Source organism: Pangasianodon hypophthalmus, chromosome 19 (assembly GCF_027358585.1).
Source record: "Pangasianodon hypophthalmus isolate fPanHyp1 chromosome 19, fPanHyp1.pri, whole genome shotgun sequence".
NCBI classification, from domain to species: Eukaryota; Metazoa; Chordata; class Actinopteri; order Siluriformes; family Pangasiidae; genus Pangasianodon; species Pangasianodon hypophthalmus.
Window position 1 is genome coordinate 3,455,285 of NC_069728.1, and position 18,643 is coordinate 3,473,927.

Sequence of the window (18,643 nt, forward strand, 5' to 3'; positions counted from 1 at the left end):
GTCTTACTGCACATAATCAGATGTGAATCCTGGACACTGAGCTTATCCTCACACCCATCTCTAGATGGGATCTAAATGCCTGCAGCTAATCTGAAATCTGTGCATATACACCATATGGCCAAAAGTTTGTGGACACCTGACCATCACACCCATATGTACCCAACCCAGTACCATGGGCATTAACACAGACTTGGGCCTCCCTTGGCTGTTACAATAACATAAATTTCATAATAATAGCAAGTATACATTATATATACATCAGTCAGCCATAACATTAAAACCACCTCCCTAATATTTTGTAGGTTCCGCTTGTGCTGCCAAAACAGCTCTGACCCATCGAGGCATGGACTCCACAAGACCTCTGAAGGTGTGCTGTGGTATCGTTAGACGTTAGCAGCAGATCCTTTAAGTCCTATAAGTTGCGAGGTGGGGCCTACATGGATCGGACTTGTTTGTCCATCACATCCCACAGATGCTCGATCGGATTGAGATCTGGGGAATTTGGAGGCCAAGTCATCACCTTGAACTCTTTGTCATGTTCCTCAAACCATTCCTGAACAATTTCTGCAGTGTGGCAGGAATTGTGGGATCAGATCAGACAGGCTCGCCTTCGCTCCCCACATGCATCAGTGAGCCTTGGGTGCCCATGACCCTGTTGCCGGTTTACTGGTTGTCCTTCCTTCGACCACTTTTGGTAGGTACTAACCACTGCATACCAGTGACACCCCACAAGACCTGCTGTTTTGGAGATGCTCTGACCCAGTCATCTAGCCATCACAATTTGGCACTTGTCAAAGTCGCTCAGATCCTTATGCTAGTCCATTTTTCCTGCTTCCGACACATCAACTTTGAGAACTGACTGTTCACTTGCTGCCTAATATATCCCCCCCCTTGGCAGATGCCAGTGTAAAAACATAATCAATGTTATTCACATCACCTGTCAGTGGTTTTACTGTTATGGCTGATCTTGTGGGCACTTTTAATAGTAATCTAACTATAAAGTTCCAATGACTCTCCATTAGCAATGTGAAGATGATAAGATTATTGTTTATTAAAATCATTTGGACTGACTTTTAACTGTATGCATGTTGTTACGCTGTATTTGTAGTATTATGTTGCATTCAACTAGAGATCGAAACTTGTAATTTATGACCTCCAACAAGGAAAACTCAAAATTCCTACTCATGAACTTGGAGTAGTCTTCTCAACTATGAGTTCAGGTAGTGATGTCAAATCAACATGTCTGCTGACAGCATCATCGGCAAAAAAGTAGCACTTCTTACCTTTTCATGAGTTATAATGTGTATATAAGTGGCTCAATCAACATACAGACATATTCACTTGTTACATCTATAACACTGACTATACAGTTCACTGTTTTGAGGAGGAAATATACATCAGATATCACAGTTAGCTTGCTAGCTTCTTGCTAACAAAAGACAAACATGGAGGCGTCCATGTTGTACACTGAATGTATAGAGGTTGAAAATTTCGTCATTACGTAAATCGAATGCAGCATTATACCTCATTGGGAAATCATGCAGCAAAGCAGAAGGCTATGTAGCCTAAGTCAGACCTGGGTAATGGATCAGTCTTTGATTGTTTGCAAATTTGGACGTGTGTTTAGCAATGAAATGTGCTCAATGCCACTGCCTTTGCAGTATATTATATAGCTAGAAATTTGTAGCTAAAAGTTTGATTCTAAGAAGTGTTTAGTCACTTATTAGTTATTAATCAACTTATTAGTTGAATTGCTAACATTTTAATTATATTCCTTTTTTTATTATGTGTGTCATATTGTCTTTCATTATACATTTATTATAGAATGTAATAAATGCCAATATAATGAGATAATATGGTGTGGTTTGTTATGTTTTGTTTTTATCTCGGTTGCTATTATTCAGCAAGTTATGCTGTTTTAGTATTTAGTATTTAAAATTAGCATTTTAAAATCTTGACCCATGTGACCAAGATGAGTAATTTTAGGGCCTCTGCACTGCCACACATGTCATAAATGCAGGAAGATGCATGGATCAAATCTAATTCCACTCAATATGAAATTGAACTGGTTCCAATATGCTGTGGTATAACTAATGAGAAATGTGATTAAATAAGCACATAGCGTTCAAAGCAATGGAGTGTGTTATTGCATGCTGGCCTCAAGACCTTTTAGGTCAATTATTTTCTAGGCATTCACTTTCAATTGCTTTTATAAGTAGCAGCTGAGGTTTCAAGGCAATTAACAGTGGCATTTATTGCCCCATATTGGTGTGTATGTGTATGGCACAGTTGTCTAGGTCATTTGCCAACCGAGTAAATGAGATTTATGGGTTTATTGCTTTACTGTAATAAATTATTATAATGATTATTTTCCTAAAGGGAGGATTCTAATGTAGGACCTGAGGGAAAATTAAGCCAAGGAACAGATGTAAAATACAACATGGAATGCATGGATACACACGTACACATCCAAAATGCATGGATACACACATACACATACATGCATACATACATGCACAATAAATTGCGGATACATACATTATCACAATAATTGCAGATAGTCACATTTATACAGAAGGTAAACAAATAAAATATTTCTCTTTCTGTAGCTTTACAGAATCACACAGATTCTAGTATCTGGTATAAAAGGACAGCAGGGCAAAGCCCTCCCTCTGTTTGAAGGAAATTATACATAAAAATAATAGGCTCAATTTTTGGCATCCACATGTCTTTTTGTTGTTAAAAACAGTTTAAAGTGGATCTGCTTTTCATTTTTGGAACCAAGAACAATAGCACCACCAACTGTCATAAGTAAAAATGCACAGTATGGTACACAATGGAGGCTGATTTCTTTGTAGCCCGGACTGTAGATTCACACAACCAGTCATGTCAGGTGATTACACAGTGTGAAACACCCGCTAGATTTTATGTGCATTTGGGTTTATTAATTAAAGCCTGCTTTAGAGTCACATCAATAGCGTCATCAGCAGTGTCTAAGAGTTACAATAGTGGTGTAATAAACGTGAACAATCTGGACTACTTTCTCAACGACCGATTTTTCAAGATACCTTTGGAGGAGAAATAGAAGTTAATAGATTTCTAAGCAAACATTTTCCAAGGTACAAATTACATGAAGGGATAAATGACAGAACTGTAAGTTTTGTATGGTTTAAAAGGAAGAGCTGGCTTACAGCAAGTGCAGCTTTTCTGTTTACCATGCTTACAGTTCAGAAGAAACACAGCAGGATTACAGACTTGAAACACTTAATTCCAGTGATGAATGGTGTAGCATATCTGTTGATGAGTATGTTCTTATGTATGTGTGTAATAGTTTAGTGTCAGTGTTGAGACCTCTATAGGGCTCAACTATAATGGTTTCATAATAGTAACGTCAAGATAGTAGAAGAATTTTTTTTAGCCCTCCCATTCAGTATCTTGACCAGCCAAGAGGAAGGAACACAAAATCAGTTTCCCAGAACACCAGTGTGCATACCACTCTGGCATTAATGTATAGTAACTTCCCCATAAACCCATAATTCCAGGACACACACCCCTCCTCGGCCCCACAACAAGCCCATAGCTAACATAACACAATCTCTCCACACCTGCAAATGACTGGGCTTCGTGTTTTAAAGATTAGGAAGAGGTCATCCATCATAATATTCTTTGGGCCCCACATAAGAACAAACTAACAGTGTTTCATTTCAAAGAGCAAGAGAGCTTCATATTATTAAAAACTGTCACCCAGCTATTACTTACAGCTGTGGTAAATGATAGTCTAAGTACTAGTTCCTTAACGTTACCTCCATGGTTGAGGCTTGTCTGGTATGCTGTAGGCTGCCTAAGAAAACATTCACAGGATTTAGACATTTAGTGTATATTTATTTTTTTTTATATTTTATTTATTATATCAGGTTATATTTAGCTTATATCAGCACATTTGTAAAGGAATAATGACCTTTATTAAAAAAAAAAAAAAATTATGTGGATAATTTCCAAGTTGGAAGTATATATATATGTTTGTATCATGTATTATTTTTACTATTATGACTATTCTGTTAACATTTGTTACTGATTTGTTAGTATTCAATTAAATTCAATTTTATTTGTATAGTGCTTAGTAGTATTCATATATAGTGGATTTAGATAGTTAGCTAACTTGGGACCGCATGCTGAATGGGAATTTAGCAATATTTTTTTCTAACAGCATTCAGCTTTCAACTGAATCTTTTTGTTTTTTTGTTTTGCTTTGTAAAAATATTGACAATTGAATTTAAGTATTTATGTTTCCTATGGAGGAAAAAAAGATTCTCATGATGGAACTTCCTTCCTTAAACATCCGATTAAAGAAAACGGGTTACCAAAGTTACAAAGGGCAATAAAAAATCATTAAAAGCATACAAGTAACACACAAACTTTACACCCTGAGTGAAGAGATATGAGATTTCTGCAGCAGTCTGACTGTATTTATTGTTTTGTGTTTGTTTCACCCCATAGCGGTCCTGTGGCAGATGTTGGTGAAAGGGTGGCACATACATTTTCACCAGTCACAAGCTAATACTACTTTTTTTATTAAAAGAAATAAGTTAATACAAAATATCTTCAAAAATAACATTGCAATTACATTCAACAAATAATATTACTGGTACAATTTTATAGAAAAAAATATTAATTATATTCATATAGAATTTTAATGTGTGTATAGTGGGACGGACCAAAAATTATTTGGGGTCCAACTACTTTTACGGTATTTATTTTATGTCACAGTGTAATAGGCTAAGTCGTATATAATAGTTGTAATTGGACTGTATGTAAGACATATAACAATCTCATGGAAAGTTAGTTTTGGTGGGAAATTTGCAAAACTACATGGTTTTCAAATGATAAATCACATCAATGCACAGGAATGTGCACCCCATACTGATACACAGAACAGCAGCAGCCTCTTCCATGAGAGTTTCTGATGCAAATTATATGATATTTTAGACCAGGGAGTGTGAAATTAGTGGTTAGTACACAAGATGTCCACCAAAAACCCATGGTAATGGTGGTACTTTTGAACTCAGTGAAGGCAAGAGAGAAATCTGCTTTGTGTTTTTACTTCACAAACTATTGAAGCCCACCATTTTTATTGATATAAGGAACTTATAATATATAAGCGCCACTTCTTCTCAGACTCAGATTTGGCTTAATATTTTACATTAAGTACATCCTTAACTGGGATTTCCTGTTGAAAATATTTTTTGGTGTAGACCATAAGCCTTTAATTAGATATGACCTCCTAGTCAGTATGTTATTCTCTGCTCTTCTCATGAACAAAGTGACAATTAACGGCCTGTAATGTCTTCTGTCTTCCTTTACTTCCTTATTTAAACTGCGCTTCCACCCTGGGAGTCTATGATTCTAGAGAATTTCAGGATGATCAGGAGAGAGAGAGAGAGAGAGAGAGAGAGCATGTTTGTGAGCTTTATCTCAGACACCATGTATAATGGAGAACAGAAGCCTTGCTGTGTTTATCAATCTTTATTTATACATATTTCCTTTAAATAAACTCAGGCCTGAGACCATGGATTCTATTTCTTTCTCTCAGGACTCTAAAGTTGCCTCCTGTTCTGTTCATCCACTAGCACATCGAGTGTTCGAACAGTACGGCATGTTCAAATGCTAGATCTCTAAACCAGTATCACAGAGGAATAAAACATGACCTTTTTTAGTATTAAAATGTGGTGCTGAATAATTAAAAACAGATACACTGTGCAAGGAACAAAAGGCTAAACCAGTACTTCAAGTACTTTTGTGGTAATTCTCCGAAACCTTCAGTATTTAAGCTGCAGTAGTTTCTGAAAGAACATCACCAGAACTTTTCAAATTACTATGTCTGTCCATTCAATCTAATAACTTATATAAAATTAAGCACTTTTCTTCCTCATTACACTTAGCAATCACACATAACAGAAAACACTATAACAATGTCAGAAATGTTCAGATAACAAAAATGTATCCACTACAACCAATGAAATTGTATGTGTACTATGCTTTCTCTGTGCTTTCTCAGTGTTAAACCTGAGCAAAACCTGTGATGCAATTTTCTCTATTCCTGACTTTAATGCTCCTACAGTATGAGATACTTTGGTATACATTATATGTATATATACAAACATATATGTATAAATGTGCTATTCTGAACTACACCAGAGAAGGACTCCAATAGAGAACACAACACTGGGCTTGATCTTCTAATTTGAAAGACGGCAGTGCCATCTAGAGACCAGTAACTGTCTATTCAATCCTCTTTGAGCATTCATGGACCAAGTAATACCACTTAATTTTTTCTATATGCCTGACATAAATTTGTCATTTTTCATTTAAACATTTACTGACATCCTCAGTCTACTCACGATCGTCAGTCCGAAACAAAGCAGGCTACCTCTAGATGCTTTTTATGCCATCACTAAAGATTGGTTCGGTTGCATGGTTTGCCCAAATGTGCAGCCTGATCATGCAGCACAACACTACTATTGCACACAGAGAAATGGTGAAAATCTCCAGCTTGGACAAAAAAACCCTGAATGAGAATCTGTCAACTCAATGCCAATACCAATACTATACAATACAATCAATTGCCAATACCAGTTTGCACACCTTAATGATTTGCATAAAAAGACAAATTCAATCAAGAATGAAACATATGTAACCAACACATCATTCCAGAGAAGATGGGTTTCAGAAACCATATGGGTGAAGTTACACAGGATGTAGCACAGTGTACATGTAAGTGCAGCCGTGCAACCCAAACAAAATAAAATGATTTGTGTCATGTAAGAGTGTGACCACACTTACTGAGGCAAAATACTGAGGCATCTCAGCATCATATTTGAAAATACATAGTAGCTAGGAATTCGTTGTCAGCCAACACAAACAAAAGGGGCAAGACCCATGTCAACTGACTATACTACAGAAACGTGCAACAGAGAAAGTACATGGAGCAGAACATCTGGCAGAGTCCACACTGTTCTATGTCTAAGAAGCCTCTTAATACAAGTGCCGTTTCATCAGCTAGGCATATCAGAACACCAGAAGAACACACAACCATGATTGCTTCTGACCATAGATATGAAAAATGCATTTCCACATTTCATTTACTGTACATTCACCTGGGTGTACTCCTTTATTTGGACGAATGGCGTCTGGCTGGACAATCCCAACAGCCCATGTTGAGCCAGTAAAAGCTCCTGGTCTTTCATGTGGAAGTGCTATGACTAAAGTTTAACAACAAAGACTCCCTTGACTCCTATGTGGACTGTTCAATGGCGTGAGGCATGAATGCTAGTCTTTTCGATGGAACACAGGGTCATCTCAGTTATAAACGCAGCCATGAGTGGCCACAAATCGCCCATATGCAGGCTTTCTACACTTGGCTGTGATGCTATTGCTTATTGCAATTCCAGTAGTGAAACCGGGTGTGTTGCACGACAGGTCGTTTTGATGTTTCCTGAATGCTCAGCACCTGTCAGCCATTTCACCCTTAGGTGTTTTCTCCCAGTAAAGAGTGATACTGTACCAACTGATGCTTGCAGCAAGGCTGAAGGGGCATTGTGCATAAACACGAGAGTAAAAAGTCTAAATACCTTGGCATTAGCATATTAATATCCTTTAAGTGAAATCAATGTGGCTAGTGCTGCAATATTTTTAGGAACTCCTAAAAGAGTCACACATACTAGTGTAGCCTGACAACATCACGCTGGGGTTTTACGTCACCCACCAAGGGGGCACAAGATCTCATGCGGAAAGGAAATTCTGGAAGTGGACAGATGCTTCTGTCTTAAGAGCTGCCAACCTAATGAGCCCATTCAGTCAGATAGTGGATGCGCTATGTCTCCTGTGTCACAGGGATGGCAAATTTACAAGGTGGTGGTTCAGCTAATGTGGAACACCTACAGAAGAGCAGGAGCTGAACTTTGTACGAGCAGACAGACTGTCACGAACTGTCCAATGTGGTTCACAAAGAGGGCAGATACAAATGCTTTGGGCAGGAAGCATTAGCACCTGATCTACTAATCTACAAATCTACAGTTGTATGATTTTCTGAAGCTACCACTACTGTGGATGAAACTACAGTGTATCCAACAGATTATGTAACCAACCAGTGTTGTTGATATCCCCATTCTGGCCAAAGAGACCATGGTTCTGTCCGTTGTTAATATCACTGACAGACCTGACGGTTGGCTAGTGTCTGTGTTGGGAACTGGGGTTCATATTGTACTACGCTGTAACTGAACATAGAATTCTGCCAAAGGTATTGATGACGCCTTATATTAATAACCCACTGATCAATTGTTTATGTGCTTTGGGCAGCACCATAAGCGGGCACTGCTGTCTAAAGACAGATTAGCCCACCGGGTAAGGGAAGAGCAAGCATACTCTAGGTGTCTTTTAACATTAAATGGCATTCAACACATGCTATTTCACACCACATGTGCTCTGTGGTGAGTTTGAGTGATTCTCACCCTCAATAAAGAGCAGTATCAGACTCTGTATCTGTTCTGTCACATCACACAGTTTACATATCAACAGTTAAATCTTACCTTCAGCTCCTCTCCTTACATATTACCCAAGAAGGTGTGGAGAGGTGGAGAGGACAGAGTGGAGGGGAATGCGTCAAGTCATGACATGGCTAACATGGTTAGGGGCAACCTATTTATACTGACACTCAATTGCAGAATGTGTGTGAGAGCGAGAGCGAGAGAGAGAAAGAGGGAGAGAGAGATCGTAGCTCTCCGGCACTACTGTGTTTTTTTTTTTCATCTGTACATTTTGCAACTCTCACATCACCAGCTATATTGATCACTGAGATCACCACATCTCAGTGATCCAACATACCAACCATGGTACAATCTCCAGTATATCTTTTACCAAGTAATCTCAGGACCTGCAATACCTCTGGCCAAAAGAGCTTCAGAAACTCATTCACCTCTAGCCGTGTGTTACTCATAGTCATTCAATTTCAGTTTTTTAGCATTTGGCTGTACATCCACTGGGAATAATAATAATATTAAATATTCTATTTCATCAACCTTACCACACTGTACAATGGGCAATGAGTACAGTAATGACTCCCAATCCTGGTCCTGGAGACCAGGTGGAGATGTGTAGAGAAAAATGTGGTTCTCAGGACTGCAGTTGGGAAGCACTGCAACTTCTACTGTCACCAACACACCATCATAGAAGAAATTTTCAGACATTGTAATATTCTGAACTGCTACTAACCAATCCTGACCTCAGGTTACTGTCTGTGTGGAGTTTTTGTGCATGTTCTCCCTGTGGGTTTCCTCTGGGTTCTCTGTTTTCCTCCCACCTCCCAAAAACATGCCAGTAGGTGGAATGGCTACACTAAAATGGCCCTGTGAATGTATTTATGTGAATGCATATGCATTGTGCCCTGCAATGGACTGGTGACCCATCTGGGGTGTATTCCTGCCTAATGCCCAGAGATCCTGAGATACGCTGTGGATCCACCACAACCCTGACCAGGGTAAACCGGTTACTGAAGAGGAATCAATGAGTAAAACTGAGATAGGTACTAACTTAGAGTCAACCACATGCCTGTTTATATCTACTATGCATCATCACTGAAATCTCAGAAAACTGAAATTTTCCAGACACATTTAAACAACCAAAGTGTACAACAACATGCTTGACTTCTAGAATATTTCCAGTGGACTCTGTCACTGCACTCCATACTGATAGAGTTCTTTGTCTTCATAAGAGATCTGAATGTAAAATGCCACCACAACATATTCAGCATTGAGACACTGGCATGGCCCTGGGTGTGCCAGGTTGAGTCTGTGCCAACTAAACATCTGGTAGATAAAATCAATCAATTTCGGACCAAAATGTTGGTGTTATCCTTGCTTTTATCTTAAAAATAACATTTTGACTATATTTTCTTACTCAAATCTTAGCCACTTAACAACTCATTAATTTCCCATCAACCAACTGATAAGCAAAGCAAAGCAATTGATTTAGTCACATGACTATTGGACAGTTCTAGCTACCTGCTGTTTCCTCTTTCTAGTTGGAAGATATTTTTTGCAGAATAAATGTATTTATTAATTATTTACAAAATTATGCTCACTACTCACCAATCAAAATTGTTTAGTATGTTACATCTGAGCCTTACTGAAAATGTATTTTGATTGTTCTGTGCATTACCTTGTGCACATCTTGTTTCTCTATAAGCACATCTAAATGTATTACACTCACTCACTCACATTCAATAACTGGTTTATCCTGGTCCTATCCTATCCTATTGCAGGGCACCTTGCACACACACACACACACACACACACACACATTCATACGCTCATTCACACCCAGGAGCAATTGATCTAAATCATGCTGACATGGGGAGAACATGCACATGCTCTCCACACAGAGAGTCCCTTGAGCTCATGATTGAACCTGGAGCTGTGAGGCAGCAACGCTAAATGTGTTACAGTTTACGCTATTTTCTGGATTGGTTCAAATGTCCACAAGATGGAAATCATTTCTCAAGTTGCAGTTGTACTAGCAAATCTGTCTCTGTCTGTTTCACCTCACATACACACACACACACACAAACACACAGACATGCTTGCACTCACATACATTAACCATATTTTAAACCTTTAAACCTAATCTTTCATCACTGGTAGAAAAGCATGAATCACAAGAGTCATTGTAATTTTGCTATTACTATTGACCCAGAGTAATGTTAGGTTTGACTTCAGCTAAATAAAGTGAGCTATATTTTTAGTCTGCTTTGCTTTTAATGACAAGAAGACAATAGGCAATGACATCTCCGTGACTAAGTCCACGCCATTTGAAAGACATCCATTTCTGCTACCTTTTTCAAATTGCAAATGGATTTAATCAAGACAATGGAATGTTTTTTTTGTGCATATCTACAGTTGTTGTACATACTGTATTTAACCCATCAAACAGTCGATTAAGAAGTGCTTTCGAAACTATTACTTAAATTCTTAAAAGCCAATTTCACTTTTGTTTGAATATGAGTGAATGGGGACCATTTTCAAATTGTTTAGCTCTTCAGACTTCCTTCAAGGGGAATAGGTCAGGAACAGGACCAAGAGGGGCTTAACTGCCTTGCAACGTTCACTCTAAAAATAGATGTTTGCGACAGCACCTTCCAGTAGTGGCAGGAGAAATTGTTGGTCCTGCTGTTCAACCACTGAGCCACAGTTGTTTCATAGCACGTCTAGCCAAATGGTAATCTCATTGGCAGTCAACAGCATATCAGGTATGCTGATGAATAGCAGGCAGGGTTTGATGGATTGCATGTTTACTAGTTATACCTGCAGGATTTTCCATTAGGTACATAAACCAAATGGTTACCATTGTCATAAAAACGTGTTTTAAAAAGTCCTTATTTTATTGCTTGCTGACCGCAAACTTTTTGGAAAGATTTCTTTCCAGCATCAAGCAACAACATGATAGAGCTGTACTTACCTGACCAATGGCTGGGGGTTCCCTTTAACCCTGCATTCTAGAGTAATGGGACTCCCCTCTGCTACCTCTTGGCTCCTCAGCTTCTGGGTGAACCGAGGAGGAGCCATTGACCCATCCATACTGATCTCACCAACTTGATGCTCATTCCCGTCTATTTCCGACTCCATCCCTGTCTTGCCTTCAAGAGCAGCTTCTTGCTGCACCTCTGGAGAAAAAGATGCACATGATGAAGAGGACCGAGCCTGCTGCATTGCCAATTTATGGCTCTTTGGGGAGAGGTAACCACTGTCAGGCGAGGAGGAGTCATCATCTTCCTGGTGATCAAAACGGCTAGACCCTTTAAAAATAGAGGAGAGCTCCTCAATGAAGGTGGCAGCCCGGCTGCAGAACTCAGTGGTGGAAGCTGCTCGCTCATTGACCTCCAGACCTCCATGGACCAACCGGGGACGCTCCTGCTTGTACACTGGCACACTGGACTTCTGGTAGGCTGGGGGTTCAGGGCCTGTATGGGCCTGAGTGGGTCTGTTGAGCTGAACGCTCTGACTGGATGTAACCTTGACAGATGTAGCTTCAGCTGGATTTGATGATGCCATTGCAACAGAATTCTGTAGTGTGGTGCCTTTGGTTTGCAAATGAAGAGGCTGATTCTCTGTTGCGGTTAAATGCTGAGGGGTGGAGTTTAGGGGAGAGGGTGAGGAGTGGAGTGCTGGCTCAATTTCTTTGGGTAAAGAGGCAGGAAGTGGCATATCAGAGACATCACAGGGATCACCTGCATCACTCATGGCCTCTCGAGCCAGGTCCAGACTGCGGTTAATCTCATCCTGACTTAGGAAGGCAGAGAGTTCCAGAAAGTCCCCATCCCCTCCCTCGAACTCCGCCAGGTAAACTTTGCCATCTGAGGACGCCTCCAAAAACATGCCCCTATCCCCATCCTGAGATACACCCCCTGGAGGACATGCTTCCTTTAGAAGCACTGAACGGGGGAGTGTGTCATTCCAGCTCCCATCCTGCATCCTACAGTGGACAACAACACAGACACACAAACCAATGTAAATGTATAAATTTGAACATAAAAATAAATACCTTTTATATTCTTATATGAGTTGGTCTCAGAGTGTCCAGCAGACACTGTATACAAACACACTCTGAGACCATTCGAGGGCAGTTGTTCTACAGTGACTCAGACATTCCTTGGGGACAGCTGATGGGTATTAACTAAATATCTCTATGAGTCCAACTGTGTATCAATGGCATGGAACACTATGCCTGATCATTCTCTCTCTTAACATCATCCCATCACATGATCTATTATTTCATTTTCCTTGAAATAATGAATGCATCACTGGTCAGGACAATCCTTTCCAATACTGCATCTAAATTCCACTTTGGAAAGGTTGACAATTTGTGATTGTGCATAATATACAGCTCTAACTGTCTAAAAAATGCAAAGGTTGCATGATGATCATTCACTATATATTCACTATAAAATATTTAGCATAACAATGTCACTCTCCCATGCAATAACTTCAATCAAAATGTTTGAAAACATTTTAATATACTTCACTGTCATGGTATTGAATTAACATATCAACTGACATTTCATTCATTTAATATGAATAAACATTAATTACTGGAATGCGGTACAAAAATAATTAACTATGGCCAATGGAATAATCGAATAAGATTACATAATAATAATATTAAGATCTACATAATAATAATAACAGAAAGAAGAAGAAAAGAAGAAAAAATCCAATTATATGTCACAGTAAATAATTCTGTTACATTCCAAATCAATAATTTGTGCAAAAAAATACCTCCATCCTACAGTTGGAGAAACATTAGTATGAAACTGAAACAGTGTCGGAAAGGTAACTGTCTCTTTCCCAAACATATCAAGTCTCTGAGAGAACTTGCATCATGTATTCATATATGTATGAACTTAGTTGTGTATTGCTGTGCACAGCTGTCAAAAATAGTGCACAGTTTCCAAAGTTTTTATGTTCAAAGTTCAAAGATGAGTTTATATGATACTCAAGTGGCTTTCCAGTTACCGCTTGCCCTAAATATATAGATCAGGATCTGAGCAAGTGTCCTAAAACAATCACACTGTTACTATAGTTACTCTTATTTCTCTCTTATACTCTTATTTTAAGAGTAAGATACGGATCCTACAGCAGCTTTCCACTGATCAGACATCTGATTCTAAGAAGTCTGATTAATACAAGCCCAGGGGTTAATTGTGTGTGTGTGTGTGTGTGTGTGTGTGTGTGTGTGTGTGTGTGATGGTGTGACATTCTCTCCGTCATGGCGACCTGGAGGCCAGCTGTTATTTTTAATCCCTGAGAGGTACGTTTCACAGCTTCAAACTCTTACACTCCTACAGATAAAACAAACACACACACACCCACACTTTTTAAGCCCTGATCCTATTATTTAAATGGAAATGTAAGCATCTCTGTGGAATTACTTAATAATTCAGTGCGGAATGCAAAAACAGATCAACAACACCTAAATAACATGCTAAAAGCCAACACTGACAAATTGTCTGGTGTTGTTCTTTCTTTCATCTATGGCACAATGGATTAAAAAAACAACATGTGAATATTTAAATAGTTCTAGCTTAATACACACCCATAATGCATTTATTAAAGTTGCAGCCAAACAAATTAAAACATCTATTAATCATGTAAAAAAAAAAAAAAAAAGGCCTATCAGTCATTCAGTAGAATTAGAGATTACAGTTGAATATAATTCCGTGATAAAATAACAAACCTGAAACCTTTATCTTGTTAGTATTTGACTTAAAAGCTGGAAATATCCTTCTTTTTACCTTCAAGTATTTTTCCACACACTTCTGTCCCACTTTGTCTGAGTCCAGTTTTTCTGAAGTTGACGTCTGTCAGTGAGGTAAAACAGAGGATTTTTCCCCACTAGTGTATATCTCTTGGGTTTTTTCTCTCTTTCTCCTGTTTTCTGCAGTCTAGTTGGAGTGTTTTACAGTGAGCTGGTCAGCGTGCTGCGCAGTGGCTGAGGGTGGCCTGCCGTCCCACCTGTCCTGAGCCCTGACCGCTCACCCGGCGCCGCTATATTTGGCCCACTGGCTCAGGTTTCACAGCCAGAGAGAGGGAAAGGAAAGGATAGAGAGGAAGCAAGAGGGAGGTAGCTCCTTACCTCTAACATCACAGAAATGCTGTCCTGTTTACAGAAGACAGCAGTGTATTTTTCAGCCATAAACTCATATGCACACACCTAAAAACCTGCAAAAACATAGCTTTCCCATTTCTTTTAACAATAGCTGTTGTGTAATTTATAGTAGATATTGAAAAATGTGCTGCAAGATGCAGAATTGAAGTTGTAACTTTAAGGGGTTACACATATGTTCAAATGCATATGTTATTCCTCATAAAAGCAAAGAGTAAATCTATGTTTTTAGTTGCGATAACTTTCCAGTTCCAACAGAACCTGAATTGACAAAGCATTGTGACTTGTGAGGTTTAAAATGATGTTGCATTCCAAATTTAAAAAAAACATATACAGTAATGTCAAATACAGTAAAGCTGAATATTTGCTTTTATCAATGCCAGTATGGTTAAACTAATGAAACAACCTGAAAACAAAATAGTAATATATTTTGGATCTAGTTAGTTAATGACATTGTTTAGCTATCGAGTTCTGCATTTATTATCACAATACAGTAAGACATAATATCGGAAATTATCCAATGTGTTGAGCTGAAATTCTGAAATAAAGCTAATTAGTCCATTACATTTGGTCTCAGCTTTTACATTATTTCCTGATTATTTCGTAAGACACAGCAGGGTCGTTTGAACCTTTCCGAATTAAATCATTCAATACAGAGTCATTTCCTTTCTGGTTTGCATCATGCTGTCACTTAAACAGAGATGACTAACCCTGATGTTCTGATCTATTTTAAATTTTTTCTTAAAACTAGAACACTAAGCAACACCTGAATTTCTAATATGAAGCTACAAATCAATTAACTGTATTACAGAAATTATATGAAGTCATTTTGACCTGAGAGTAAAAAATGTGGCAAAGTTTTAAGAAATGACTTTGTAAATACAGAAATGTTAGCCACATTGCTAGTTGCACTCACACCTGCCATAAGCATAACTTAGTCTTGTGTGTCTATTTCCATAAATCTTATATAGCTATAAAATAAACACATGGTTGGTGAACAAAACCTAGAGAGAGTTAAAACAGATATCCGTGTGGGCCAGTCATAAAATCACACGCTGAATATAACATCGCATCAGTGGCTCATTTATAAAATACTGATACAAGCCTGACACGACACACTGCTTTTAGCACAGCACAAACACAAAACATATATATATATATATATATATATATATATATATATATATATATATATATATATATATAACTATATAACGGTATAACATTATATAACTACCTTTCTTTTTCTTATTTCGTATTCTTATTTTCTTATTGTCTATTTAATCTCACTTCACCTGCCTCCTTTAAATATCCTCTTTGGCATTCTGTTACACTCAAAGCCAGTGGTTCTTTCTCCAATTTGACTTTGCGCTGACTGACATGAAGGCAGTTTTTAAACTTAGAAGGGGAAATGGGAGCCCGTCTGCTGTTTAATGATGGCTGACTCGTTGCAGAGGTGTTTGAAAGTGACTGCGGGGTCTGTGTGAGTCTGAGAGAAGCAGCAAGGCTCTATTTAAGGGCCCTTATCATATTCGCTGCTGAATGTCTGACAGCTCGGAGCTATTCCCGTTTCCCAACAATCCACTGATTACAGTTAAGCCATTCTGACTGGATACAGAGGAATGTTTACCATGAGAGGTTTATCACAGCTTGACCAAGATCACAGACTAACACTGTGTGTTATGTCACAAACACTACTTGCAATGGTATAATGGGCCTCATTTATCAGGCTGGATATGAACGGATTTAGTCGTAAATCATTAGTACGATTTGTGTTTACAGAAGACATTTGGTATTCATGAAAATCCTGTACTTTCGAAAAAACATTCATATCCTACTCGTGCTCCTGTGTGTGTGTAAATTTACACATAAGAAGAGTAACTAATGTAAACCTCAACTTCAACTTCAAATCATGTAGTTTGCATGGATTACTCCACTTTTATAAATGGAATATACTGTGGAATTTAAACTGCTTATTTTTATTACGTTCACAGCACTTAGCAGACACCCTTATCCAGAGCGACTTACAGAAGTGCTTAAGAGTCTCTATCACAAACACATCCATTTTTTGCAGAGTTCCTCCATTTTCACAGGCTCAAGCGTAATTGGACAAACCAACATAATATAATACAAAATACATAATACAAAATATAATGATTATTTTTAATACTTGGATGCAAATCCTTTGCAGTCAATGCCTGCCTGAAATGTGGAACCCATGGACATCACCAAATGCTGAGTTTCCTCCCTTGAGATGCTTTCCCAGCCCTTTAATTCAATTTTATTTGTATAGCACTTTTAACAATGGAGCAGCTTTACAGAAATATATAAATTCAGGATATAAATTTTATGACCTTTGTTAATGAGCAAGCCAGAGGCGAAAGTGGTGAGGAAAAACTGCCAGAGAGGATATGAGGAAGAAACCTTGAGAGGAACCAGACTCAAAAGGGAACCCAACCTCATCTGGGTGACACCAGATAGTGTGATTATAAATAATTCCTTCTATAACTGTGTACTACATGGACAAATAGTGCAATTGTGCAAACAGGACATTCATTATAGTTTTCACATGAAGTCTATTTTGTTGAAGTGAGAGTTCCCATGAACAGCTACCAAATGCAATTTAAACACTTGGAATCAACTTCAGACCTTTTAGCTCCTTAATTTGTCATGAAATAACGAGGAAACAGGCCACACCTAGCCATGAAACTAATTATCAGTCAATTGTCCAGTTACTTCTGAGTATGTGAAAATGGAGGGACTCTGTAAAAAAATGGCTGTAATTCCTAAATGATTAATGCAGTATTTTTGTTAAACCCCTTGAATTAAAGCTGATTCAATCAATTCAATCAAATCTTGATTGCTTCATTTCAAATCCATTGTGGTGGTGTACAAAGGCAAAATGACAAAAATTGTGTCACTGTCCAAATACTTATGGAACTGACTGTATTTTTATTGCCATAGTAGTGAGTCAAGACTTCTGTCTTTGAGCTGTTTCCCTGATTGTTCATTTCATGCTCCCAGCTGTCTGTATAATTGACCTTTTATGGAGTTTTGTGGGCGTCACAAAATGCAAATGAGCTGTGGTGGGAATGTGCTTTGAGCTTCACGGGTGATCAGCATACACCCGTGTGAAGGATATGAAGAAAATCAGCATTTATGAAACTTTTGTAAATCGGGCAGAAAGTTTTTGTTCAGTTTGGTTTACACAAACACTTACATACAACTTTAATAAAAGATTGACAAATGTGGCCCAGTGAGTGCATTTGGAATTATTGGCCATCATTTATCAGCCTTTTAGTAACAGAACTAATACTTCCTGACAAATTTACAAAATGTTCATAAATACAAATCATAAATTAACAAGCGTGTTCACTACAAGGTAATAAAGTATGGCCACTATCTTAATAAGGCATGATCATTGTGTTGTGCCCCCAAACAGGAGTGTGCTTTTCTACAGGGTTTTAAGATAACAACCAGGAGCTTTGGGGAGAAAAAAGCTGAAGTTCATCTGTTTTCATCAAAGTGTAGACACTATAAAGGTTTAATTGCACACATTATGCTCCGTAACTCTCAGAGGCAGAAGTGGAAATTAATTTGACTCACCCCCAGAGCTTAATGGTCCAAGTGGCATGTTTTTATATTCTAGTGCAAGAAATCCAAATCAGGATTTTTGATTCTCTGACAACAACAACATATTATATTGTTATATTTTTAACAATAGGCTGTAGTAATAAAGCTACATTAAAAATAAATGACCTTATCGTGTACTGCTACCGATTCATTGTGACGTTGTAACGTCATAAATAAAGAATTCGGATTAAGATTTTTTTATTCACTACACCGACAAGTACATCTGAACCGACTGATAGCTTACTTTACTTTTCTCTCAGCCTCATTTTACTTTTACTTTATAAAGCCAGATAATTCT

General features: G+C 38.1%; 1 protein-coding gene across 5 annotated transcripts in view; it reads right to left on the reverse strand.

The window, feature by feature from the left end:
- The window catches only part of palld (palladin, cytoskeletal associated protein), a 99,920-nt gene extending 85,321 nt beyond the window's left edge, over positions 1–14,599 (reverse strand). For 2 of the 5 annotated variants that reach the window (XM_053242147.1, XM_034313616.2), the window contains exons 1-2: positions 14,342–14,599; positions 11,509–12,522 (exon numbers count right to left, since the gene is read on the reverse strand). In XM_053242147.1, the coding sequence (XP_053098122.1) occupies positions 11,509–12,521 (1,013 nt within the window). In that variant the 5' untranslated portion in view covers position 12,522; positions 14,342–14,599. Of the gene's footprint in view, positions 1–11,508; positions 12,523–13,823; positions 13,889–14,341 lie in introns of all 5 variants that reach the window. The other 3 variants (XM_026946840.3, XM_034313617.2, XM_053242146.1) reach the window with 2 other exon arrangements.
- Between the last annotated feature and the right edge of the window lie 4,044 nt (positions 14,600–18,643).